At 36.1% G+C, this 12,141-nt stretch overlaps 1 protein-coding gene across 1 annotated transcript; it reads right to left on the bottom strand.

Annotated features, from left to right (window-relative positions):
- Window positions 1-4,448: 4,448 nt before the first annotated feature.
- On the bottom strand, window positions 4,449-11,865 carry LOC121427480. The gene is made up of 4 exons (XM_041623896.1): window positions 11,617-11,865; window positions 7,352-8,092; window positions 6,266-6,867; window positions 4,449-5,289 (listed from the first exon to the last, which is right to left on the bottom strand). Exons 2-4 carry the CDS (start codon window positions 8,058-8,060, stop codon window positions 5,056-5,058), a joined length of 1,545 nt encoding a protein of 514 aa, XP_041479830.1. The 5' UTR covers window positions 8,061-8,092; window positions 11,617-11,865; the 3' UTR covers window positions 4,449-5,055.
- Between the last annotated feature and the right edge of the window lie 276 nt (window positions 11,866-12,141).

Genomic DNA, 12,141 nt, shown 5'->3' with positions numbered 1-12,141 from the left:
CTTGAGTGTAAGCGCCATGGCTGAACGCGCCGGCGCGCCCCGGCCTGCCGGTCGGTGCGGAGGTACGATACGATTGGCTGGTAAATTTTGTGCATGCTATAAATTTTGATGAAATTATAGAATGAAAAAAGCAGCTGTGACATAAAACTCCGCCTCTTGATAGTTCACAAGTCAAGGCGCGTCAAAACATATACGGCTCGATACTGGACCATGTAATTTTGGTCTGTTAATTTGGTCTAACTTTAGACTAGGACTTACCTGGGCTTGAGCTTGGCTGGTGTCCGTATTCGGTCTCTGCCTGATGAGTTGCAAAAAAGTTTGGTCGGATTTGTGGATATCACATAATTATTTTATATTTTCATGCTCCGATCCACACTGTAAGGGAAAATTAGGATTCTAACCTTGAACATCTATCGTTGCAACTGGCAGTTAATGCCACATCAATGACAGATCAAGTCCATATCGTTCAGGTCCATGTCTGGCTAAGTCGAGTAGCGTCGAGATATCCTGCCAGTCCTGCTAGTGCGGCCAGCACTGCTTTCGCGCAGTACGCGCACCGATGTGTCCCGGGAAGTTTCGGCGCGGCCATGCCAGAAGATCAAGGTATTGGCTCTGCGTAGCTTGGTAGGGGCAGCGAAATTAAGCAGAAAAGGGGTTATACAAGTTCATCGGACTATGTATTTCTATTGACGTGCAAACTAAAAGAACTTTGATTACGTTTTGTCTTACTTTTTTCAAAAAATAAATAATATATAAATAATATTAAGCATTATTTTGTGGAGTTTTCAGTATCATTAAAAAATACTGAAATTGAACAAACGAAAAAAAATCAACTCTACAATCTACCAAAAAAGTGCGCTGAGTGAGGGGCGGAGCTTAAGTGGTCACAAAATCTGAGCGGAGTGGACCTTCCTAAAAGCAACACTGCCGTGTGTTGCTGCCCTCTACGTTCGTTGATGTGCACTAAAAGTTTCTATAAACATTTGAAGTAACAATGTTTGAGTAGATCCATCAAAACACGAAAAAAGTTTCTCTCTCATGTTGAAGAGAAAAGCGAGTGTATACATGCAAACGTTTGGGAAGGAAGAGATGGAGGATTATTCATGAAAAGAGACGCAAAGAAATAATGGTGGGTGGGAAGAGAAAAGGGTAGATATATGCATTTGAGTCATTAATAACACACGAAAGGGAACTTGGGTTGATATAGATTTAAATATACACTTATATTTATTTCTATTCATAATATATATTTGAACTTACATGACTTAAAAACTTTGAAAGACATTTTATTTGGACGACATGATTTCAAAGACGGAGTAATTGGTCCCAAGAGTTAGGTTAAAAATACCTGTACCTTTGATTTATAAATTTCTTACTACCAGAAAAAGTGAAAGACCGGTGAAAGATAAATGGACGGACATTAATCAGCATTCTCGATTTAAATTCTCTATCTGCTTTGGTTGATTGATATAAATTAAAAACATAAAAAAGTTGAAAATAACATTGGAACTACATGTATTGTAAATTGTCATTATACAAGGAGACAGACCTTCTCTTTATTTATAATGTATCAATGAATCAATTTAAATAAAAGTATACACATTAAAACAATTTAAGATTTATAAAGATCACCAAAAAAAACAGAAGAGAAATAAATATGTAATTCATTTTCATTTAGAAAATGTCTTATCTAAAAGTCCAAGCAAACTTTTCCGTGAATCCTATTATTTGAAAATGACTGTAAGTGGCTGTTTTAAATCGTCAAAAAATTGATAGAAATTTACATAATTTTAAAATAAATGACGGTTGCTATTAAAGGTGAACTACATGTTCCATCAAAGTAAGAATCTAGAGTTTACTTTTAAAAAGGTATATTTTGAAATCTAAAGTGGCCTTGATTAAGGAAAATGGACGGAGGAATGGCCACTTTATCTCAAAATTTACCTTGTAGTGAAAGAAAAAATCACAGATATATGAATTATTACCATGTTAGATTGTAACATAAGCAAATCTTGGGGGGAAGTCCCATAATAGCTGTAGCATACAATATCACACTTCATAATAATTGAACACAATTCTAAAAACTGGTTAATTTCACTTTTTACCATTCATACAGATAAAACATCACATGATTATTAAAAGCCTTCTCTATGAATTAAAAAATATAGGTACTTCGATCCACTTCATATATCTTATACTTTGCATTAGACATCACAAATGCTTGGCACAGGTAAATAAAACAAAGCATATCACACTTCTTATTGCATTTTGCATAACATTTTTTTTTTCTCTCTTCTTGGCCTGGTCTCACTAAAACGATGTGATTGATCTATTCCGTCTCAACTATATACACAGCAATGAATGTCAAACTCTTTATAGAGAATATATGCACATATATACACATGAGCGTGCTGATAAGTGAAAATAATGATGCATCCATGAGGAATTTGCCATAAGGTAACAATGAGTTTGATTTTAGCTTCTCTGTGGTGTTCTCTCTTGCTATTACTATTGACAATATGATAAATCGATCACAGTTCTTTGTAATAACAGGGCCCAGGTCTCTATCTTTCCTTTTGATCACTTTTATATTGATTCATGATTTTGTTTTTAAAGGGAAAGTTCGCCCTGATGAAAAGATTGTTGTAAAAATGGCAGAAAAAATGATAGATATTGGTGAAGGTTTGAAGGAAATCTGTTAAAGATTAAGTATTTGAAGTTTTTGATTTGTGACGTCATAAACGAGCAGCTGCCCCGCATGTTACGGAATACAAAATGCATATATTTTTTTTATGGTTCCTGATGACTCATTTTTCATTTTCTTTTTGGGAGCAGGTGTGAAATGATTTGGGTATTGTACTGAAGGTCCAATAAAAACCTTTTTCAATTTTCAGAGAACATGACATTTTATCCATTTCTTACCATACGATATGATGTCACAAATCAAATAATCAAAATTCTAATAACTTTTTTATTCTCTGGTGGATTATTCTAAAAAAATCCGCCCAAAATTTTCTGTTTATTCTCTTATTTTTACAATAAACCGTTTTTCAGGGTGAACTGCTTTGACTCTTTTGCATATCTTAATTGTATATTAAGATATGACATCATATAAATATCATTATTAGAAATGTATAATTGAATCAATTTTGTATAATAATATCAACATTATCAACATGATCTCTATTATAGCTAAAACATCAAATTAATGTCATTTCATGATGGTGCTTCACTGCATCATGTACACTATTACTCATTTCAATATAAAATTCATATCCAATATACCCAATAAGCTTGATAAAAATTAGCAGATTTATATCATATGGTAATATCTTTACCAATTTGTATTTGAACACATCAAGTATGAAATATACCCAATTTACTATTCATAACATCCATTATAGTATTCATTTATATTTTTTGTAATATCTAATTCAGTATTTTCAATGTATATGCACTAGAAATATACTCACTATAGTCAATACTGTCAGAGCTGCGAAATCATTGTCATGGATACATTGTCATCCTGGAAATTGTCTAACCTAACATCAGCTTTAATCACATTCCCTTAAGCCAACTTTCAAATATAAAATTGTTGAAATTTTTTGTTACCATGATATGATACATTCTTTGTCCAAAGTATATTTTCTGTAACCAGAATCTGATGTAAATCATAATTTCACATTTTTTCAACATTATTGCTTTCCACAAGTAAATCAAAACATTTTCACTCTAAATCTTTGATCTTACCTTTAATACAATACACTCATTCAAAGAGCCTAAAATCATTTTGACCTATTTTGGCATTTATGCTCAGTTGTTTGTGCATGATTTTATGAACTGCTTCATGAAAAACCCCAACTGCATTTAAAGAGATACTCCTACCTAAAATCAATTCAACACTTCCATGAAAAAATCACTTTGATGCAGTTAGTGAAATAGGCAGAAATTTGACAAAGTAATACACACAATCACATTGTATATCTTAAGAAATATTGCCTTCTGCTAGAAATAGCCTACCAATGTAGTTTAGCTGCACTTGAACACATAGTAGTATGCTGCAAAAATAATCTCACTCCCAAACCATGAAAAATAATGAGAGAAATCACCATTTCACAACAGCTGAAATATGCCAATATTTGTTCTGGAATATTTTATTGTCTATGATCATAATTACTTCAAAATCACGATTTTTTTTACGTCCTTTCATAAACATATCCAACAAAATTCCACTCAATTATGTGCACAACTATCTGGTCAGGTCTACTAATGTCATCCTCAATCTACCAAACCACACATCATTGCCACACACGTCTTAGGTCCCCTTGCCTGAACATTTATGATTAATGGTTTCTTTGCTGCTATGGTAAAAACATCTACCATGGAAAAAGGTTTCTGTTTCATAAAACTGATGGTAAAGTTACACAAGAGTTAAATTACTGAATTGATTCTGAAGGGATTGTAATAATGACCATTTCATATTTTCTTATATTGAACTTTGCTTCCCTCATTGCACCAGTTATACTAATGGATTTTTATTTTAGATGTTACTAAAAAAATATAGCTATTATTCGCTTCCATAGCTGCCAACATGAAGGAGAAACTAATTAATACCATTGTTAAAATAAATTGTACAAATGTGCAATTTTTGCATAATTTGCATGCAAAGGGTCAAATGAGTGACGAGAATATAACAAACTCCATTGGTTTCTTAGTCATTATTAATGTTATCATTCAAAGAATATTATACTAACATTTATCCTATTAATGTAAATTTAAGTGCAAAGTAATATAGGATAATATGAGATAAGATGATATGGGGAAAATGTAATATTTGGAAAAAATAAAAGAAAAACTTATATGGCTCGTATTTAGCACTTCATATTCCAGTCTTATTTAAAATCATGCGTAACTTTAGAAACAGCTTCATGAAAAAGTCCCCAGGGATTAGTAGCCAATCAAAACCAAGATTTCCATGGCAGTTCTGACTGATTAGCAGAGTTACCATTAATCATAAATTTTTATGCAAGATGAGGCCCTGGTGGATCAAAGCTTTCAGGTCTTGTCTTTCTTCATGGTTTCACAGAACTTGAGGAATTGACTATTCTCGAGTTCCGTCATGACCTTGTTGAGAGCGTAGATCTCCTGCCTCTGTCTCTGTCTCATCATACCAATGTTGTTGCGGGCCGACTGCTTTTCCTGACGCACTTTGTCCTCCCGGATTTTCTGGCTTTTTTTCTTCTCTTCAGCATCGATCACTATTAACCTGTCTTTCAATGCCCTTTGGCTCTGTAGGGCAAACACAAAGGTGACATATCTTTAATATCATAAACAATATTACTTATAAATGTTCAATATATCATTACCTACATGGCAATGCCATATTAAAAATAAATATACTATTTTGATCATCAGACCTGCTATCCATTCTTGCTTCACTGCCAAAGTCATGCTTACTTGACAAGAATACACATTTTTATAAGAACTAGAAAACAAAGACATATCAATTCATTTTTATTACATGATGTTGATAAAAAATCATCTTCAAATGGTGGATATATTTTTTTCATATTGTCTTGGTTACCCCTTTCTGCCCTTTTATCAGTTTTACTTCATTCATTAAATACATATTTAGAATAAAAATCATAACCATTGTAGAGCGTTGTGGCTCTGTGGATTAGTCTCAGGACTTTGAAACAGAAGGTCATGGGGTTGAATCCCAACCATGGCGTAATTTCCTTCAGCGAGAAATTGATCCACAATGTGCTGCACTCAACCCAGGTGAGGTAAAATCGGTACCTGGCAGGAATTCATTCCTTGAAACGCAGCGTGCGTAACAGCTGCACTGCTAAAGCCAGGGTAATTATGCTGCATATACTGTAGAGCGCTTAGAGACTTCTGACAAAGTAAGTATTAAGCGCTATATAAGCAAGTATAATTATTGTAATAACGTATTTCTGTTTGTACAAATCTCTGATATGCTACTGCTACATATGTATTTCTTTCATCATGAAAAATCGATGCATTGCCATAAAAAATGATATATAGTAAAAGAAAATGAATTGGCCCAATGAATTTAACCATTTCCTAATATAGGGATGGCCTTTTAATGTATGGTTGACATGTTAACAAAAATGAATGACTGGATCAATCTTATTAAGCCATTTAGCCCATTCAACAAAAAATCTTAATCTCTGGAATTCCTTAGGCATAATGCAAGAAAATCCTCTCCTCTCTTAAAAAAAGTTTAAAACATTACACTCACCCTCAAATCAGTTAATGATGGTATGTATTCAAACTTCTCAAGCTGATGAGGGGTGGGAGAAGTTGGAGGGGCACATGGAATGCCTTTCCCACCATCTTTCAGCATACTAGACTGCTTCTCTGACAAAAACACCTTCTTCACTGAATGTTCCGACTCACTCGACCTGCCCTTGTTACTCAACCTAACATGAATCTGGTTTCCACTTCCATAAACCGATGCAGCATGTTCTAACACCGATCTTGATGTCGGCACATTGGAAGCCTCAGATTTGCTCTGTTTGGTGATTGCACGGGGTGTCGTTGCGTCGCTTCTCTTCTCCAAAGCAACCGTAGTCAAGGACACTTCAGCAGAACTCCTCTTCGACGAGTCTTTCGCTTTACTTTTCCGGGATGTGAAACTCTTACTGTACTTGGTACTGAATGTTTCTACCTTTTTTCTTTCCCAGCGACTGTTCAGTGTCATGGTTGAAGCTAGAGCGAAGTCTCCCAAGGAGTTGTGGTCTTTCTTTGGAGCGGGTGAGGGTTTCTTCTTTGAAGGAGATTTGCCCCCTCGCCTCCTTGATCTGCTTCGGTAGAGTTTCTTGGTCTTAGATTTGGAAGTACCTGGAATTAATGGGGTCATAAACAAACAGGATTTATAAAGCTGTGATTTTGTTACAGAATCTTTTTTACTTAACCCATTCTCTTTTCAAATCAGATGGTGCCTGAACAAATTCTGGGTAGATTAGTACCCAAAAGTCATCAAAGTCACTATGAATTTAAATGAAATAGCTTATAACTTGATAATTCCATGCAAATACTTCTGGTAATGAATCAGTATTTTTAGAGTTATCCTTCCAGTTCAAGGGCAGAGATCTTAAACTACTGACATAATAAGTACCTCACCATTTACCCTGAACCCTATTACCTCACCCTACAAAAAGTCAAGTTGGTGATATTTGACAGAGAATATCCAAAGTATTGAGATACCATAAAAGCTTTGGCAAATGGTTGTGAAGTCAAACAAGGATTCAAAGACAGTTATAACAGATAAGGTTTCTAGATGCATGCAACTATCAATATTGACAGTGAATATAACTTTGCTCACCTTTTTCACGATGAACAACAGATTCTGTGATGTCATTGTGAGGAGCATTGGCATCACCATCATCTTCAGACTCCCAAGAAGAATTCAAAACATTGTTCACTTGGATGACATCATCCTGGCAAGAATGGGGCACATTACTGTTTTCTTGATTCAGTAAAGCAGTGATAGCTTTAGCCTCTTTCGATTTAAGGTTATTAATCCTCAGCTTTGCGCTGGCAGCGAGACGCTGCAGGGCTCGAAAGTTCGGGAAGATGCTAGGTGGGTGTGGTTTCTCGAGGTAGGCATCCACCTCACCAACTCTATCCTTCCTGGTTGTGGCATCGATGGTGGTTCCAACACTTGATTGGGAGTTGGCAGTACTGCAAAGATGCACTGGACTGGTTATCCTAGGTAGGGTCACATTCTCCCCACTATTCTGTGCCCAGGTGGTGACTTCCACTGGAGGATAAGGCTCGAGAAGCGATGATGACATACTGCTCGTTGCAGGTACACTCCCCTGGCTGTGTAGCTTCAAATGGGTGTTACTTGGAAGGCTTTTTGCCGAGAGCCGAGAGGAACCAACCGCACTTCCCTGACGGGATGGCAAGCCATTGCTGACCGGAGGACGGCAAACAGACACAGCCATGACCGGGGTGATGACATTGACACCAGAGCTCCTGGACCCTTGGAGTAGGGTGAGATTGTTCCCTTGGACGAGAGTTGTAGACATTATTGCGCTTGTTCAGTCATTTGTAGTACAATCTACATGAAGGAAACACAATTCAAAGATGGGTGAAATAGATACATATTATTGCCATTATTTTTTTTTTAATTCAATGAAACTGCCGATTATATATTTAGACTTAGAAGTTAGAGAGAGCAACTACACTACCAGTCACACTTGTTTAACTCACTTTTACACTATAAAAGCACAGAATAATATATTCTCTGAACCTATTGTTCCCTGCTTTTTGAATAATTTAATAGTGAGTCAAAGAATTGTGACTGGTCTTGTAATTGGTACATGTATTTGTGAAATTCATTTGATAGGCCTTCTTAAAGAGCATAGCAATATCAGATATCATGTCTTTGACATCAGTGATGTTTAAATCCTTCTTTTTGTCTACTTAGTAGGCCCTCCATGTAAGTGCTTTCCAACACCCCCAGAGCAAACCAGGAATAGAGTGAACTCTCACCCAGGGGCCCGTATTCTGAAGTCAGGTTTAACTTAGACCATGCTATGGTCTAACTCTGTGCTAAAATTATGGGAAGCCAAAAGTGTCAAAATTTTTATTAAGTTGTATGTTTCTAATTTTTCACTGTGCTCTTTCCTGATTCATTGATGGTGAAGACAATCATCTATTTATACTTCCTAGACAATTATGAATGATTTGAGAGCCAAATGAGCTGAGTATGATATCTTTACTATTAGTGATTTATGTAGCAATTGGCTTTCCATACTTAAACCAAAACTTTAAACCTGAGTTTAAGTTAAACCCGACTTCAGAATACGGGCCAGGGAGTTTTAATACCAGGAAGATGGAGTATCATACAATCAACCCCATATGTTTGATGCTGCATAAAATATAACATTCGGCATATATGTCATTCGATTTTTCTAGCAGATCGAGGAGTCTCTTGCAGACGAAATATTGCTGCCTGGCAACAGACTTACAGACTAGTTGCAATAGAAGATACGCTTTTGTAATAACATGAGCAGTACATACATGTACCTGCAATGTGCACTTGGGGGCAAGCAAAAATAAATGTTGAAATATTTCTTTAAATATAATTTGAAAAAAAAATTGATTGGGCCTGCAACTACATACTGTAATAACACATTGACACATAACATCACAAATAGATTTAGTTGAATTAGTTCCAACAATCTCATCTTCCATTTTTGTCTGTTGGAAATTAAGTTTGCTTAATGAATCTTTCACTTGTTTAAAACATTTTCAAATCAAATTCTAAGGGTTTTTTTTTCTTCAAATATTAAAAATTATTATACAATATTTTGCCTTGGACAAGTACAGCTGATATTTTCTATTTCATTAATGTTCATAAATAATAACCAGGAAAATGGGGCCCTATTACCAATCATCTTTTCTCAATACAAATTACTTTTCATTTCTTTTAAAGACCCTGGCAGCATCTCACTTTGCATCAAAAAGGGCTACAATACGGCTATTTTATCAATGCCCTTTACATTGGTATTTATAGACATATACATCTAACACTCCTTCTTTGTTGGCATGAGCAATTCTAATTAATTTGTAACTAATTAAGTTCACTCCAACTGGAAATTCCAATTGGATCCAGTTGGAAACAAATTAGTTTCAACTGGTTCCAGTTGAAACCAGTTGCCTCAAATTGCTTTCAACTGGAACCAATTGAAAACAGGTGCCTCCAATTGAATTCAACTGGTTTAATAGGGAAATTGGAACAACTGGAACCTATTGAAACCAATTGGTAACTGTTTCTAGTTGCCCCATTGGTTTTGACTAGAACCAATAGGCAACTTGTTTTAATTGGAATCAGTTGTTCCAATTTCCCTATTAAAACCAGTTGGCCAACTGGTTTTTATTGGTTTTGCTCTAATTGGTTTCAACTGAATTTTGGTCCTGGGTGCGTCTGTGAATTAATTTTCTCAAACTACTTTAGACAGGGGAAGCTGCATGAATTAACTTGTTGACCATAGTTATAGTTAATCAAGGGCATCATCATTTATCGCTTTAGACATCTCTCATTTCTCTCAGCTAGCCCTAAGCCTATTCATATTTTGTTTAAAGTTTTATCATCCTTAAATTTTCGTCATCCTGGCCCTAGGGATGTTGCCCATTTGCCACAGTCTTGGAGCTGCCGGCTGCTGAGTACTGCATCATGTTTAGACAGGAATAACCGTTGTTTCTGGGGATTTATTAAAAAATTTCTGACATTTTACTATCATCCCCATCCGAGTGGAGCCAACGTAGTTCAGCAGAACAACCAAAATACAGAGACTGAAGTTTTTGGTCTATATGTTCATCAACTACATGTAACGTTAGACATTTCTAACAACCTCATTTAATACTGTTAATTCTTGTCTCAGCTCAGTCTCACTTGATATAAATTGAACACTTATATTTTGATAAAAAAGGAAAGCAAATTTACAAGGCAACAATAGTCAAAACTGACTTTTTTGCCTATTCAAAATAACAACAACAACGACAACTCTCTCTCACCGAGCCTTTAGTTTTACTTGACATTTGCTTACCTTCTCTCTCATTCTTTTTTCTCACCATGTCCTAGACAGCTGGCAGCCGTCTGTTTCGAGGATTTTTTTTACATTTTTTTTTTATTTCTCCTCGTACACAGACGGCTCATTATCGTGCAGCCACCATTAGGGGACTTGCAATGCAAAATCCCCCCGTCGGGGCTTTTCAATTTTTGTCTTTAATGAATAAAAATTTTGAAAATGCGACCAAAATGCAAATTAATATTCCCTCTTGGCATTAATTGCCAAAAACAGAGAAAAATCAAGTTAAAAGGAACAAAAGCAGTGACTTACCTCGGCTGTTGCGCAAATTCACTTCCCTGTTTTATCCGATCTTAAGTACATAAACATATGTATAGCTTCCAAGGAGCTGCGTTTTGGGATTATTGCGACAAGTAACAAGTAATGGCCATTGAGTCCCCTGTACAGATCGCGCTAGAACTTCGGTCTCTGTATTTGGTGAGTGAAGCCAACGGAGTTCAGCTGAACATCCAACATAACAGAGACCGAAGGTTTTGCCAAGAGGGAATATAGATTTGCATTTTGGTCACGTTAATTTTAAAAAATTTTATTCATTAAAGACAAAATTTGAAGAGCCCCGATGGGGGGATTTTGCATTGCAAGTCCTCTAATGGTGGCTGCACGATAGCGAGCCGTCTGTGTACGAGGAGAATAAAAAAAAAACTCCTCGAAACAGACGGCTGCCAGCTGTCTAACCATGTCCATGCTATCTTTCTAAGTATAACGTTAGGCCTAATCTCAATCTTAAGTTAATCTCATCTCATTAAATCTCAGACTCAGTTCTCACTCAGTCGAGTTTCAGAAAATATTTAACACACATGATAATAATGACACAAACCAATTTCACTGTTAACAACATTTACATTGTGCAATTCAAACTTGCAACTCTCAAAGACTCAAATCTCATTCTCACTCAGCAGTGACTCCGACTCAATCCAGTCAGACTCTCAGCAAAAATCAGATCGAATCAGGCAGTGACTGAGCGGTTTCCCTACGCTAAGTAACTTACCACTGCAATCTGTTGTTTCTTGCCCTCGTAAATTACCGGTATTTATTTTTAAACATCGACGTTTTCGTAAATTTTAGTTCCTTTGTCCACATTTTGGTTGCCTCATCGTGATTACACAGCCCGGCCAGGCTAGCGGCCACGGCACAATAACACCGCCGATATCCGCGGCAGCGCTATATTTACATGCACCGTATCGTGCACTGTGCTGCATGCTGTCTCCAAATCATTATTTCCGGAAACAAGCAGACGTCGCTGAGCAACAAAGCTATGGCGGGTCACTCGCGCCATAAATGAAGCATGTGCACTCTAAAGGCCACGCACACCTTACGACTGTTCGCGATGATCTGATTTTGGAACAAATCGCATTTTGATCATTTTTTGAAAATGTGAAAGGAACATATCATTTTATTTGAGGTCAAAATCAATTGAAAGAATACTAATATAAAAATTTTGTAAGATTGCAAGCCTTTATTTTGGAGTAAGCAAAATTAGTTTTAAATCGTAGCCATGCAGTGGACGCCATTA

This window comes from Lytechinus variegatus, chromosome 14 (assembly GCF_018143015.1).
Source record: "Lytechinus variegatus isolate NC3 chromosome 14, Lvar_3.0, whole genome shotgun sequence".
Classification (NCBI taxonomy): Eukaryota; Metazoa; Echinodermata; class Echinoidea; order Temnopleuroida; family Toxopneustidae; genus Lytechinus; species Lytechinus variegatus.
This window is presented reverse-complemented; position numbering and strand designations above follow the sequence as displayed.

What these genes read in the sequence shown, in the direction of transcription:
- LOC121427480 (XM_041623896.1), bottom strand. Translation starts at nt 8,060, where the DNA reads ATGTCTACAACTCTCGTCCAAGGGAACAATCTCACCCTACTCCAAGGG. An exon ending in TGTTGTTCATCGTGAAAAAG is followed by an intron (nt 6,868 to 7,351) that starts GTGAGCAAAGTT and finishes CATTAATTCCAG; the next exon opens with GTACTTCCAAATCTAAGACC. An exon ending in CATCATTAACTGATTTGAGG is followed by an intron (nt 5,290 to 6,265) that starts GTGAGTGTAATG and finishes TTTGCCCTACAG; the next exon opens with AGCCAAAGGGCATTGAAAGA.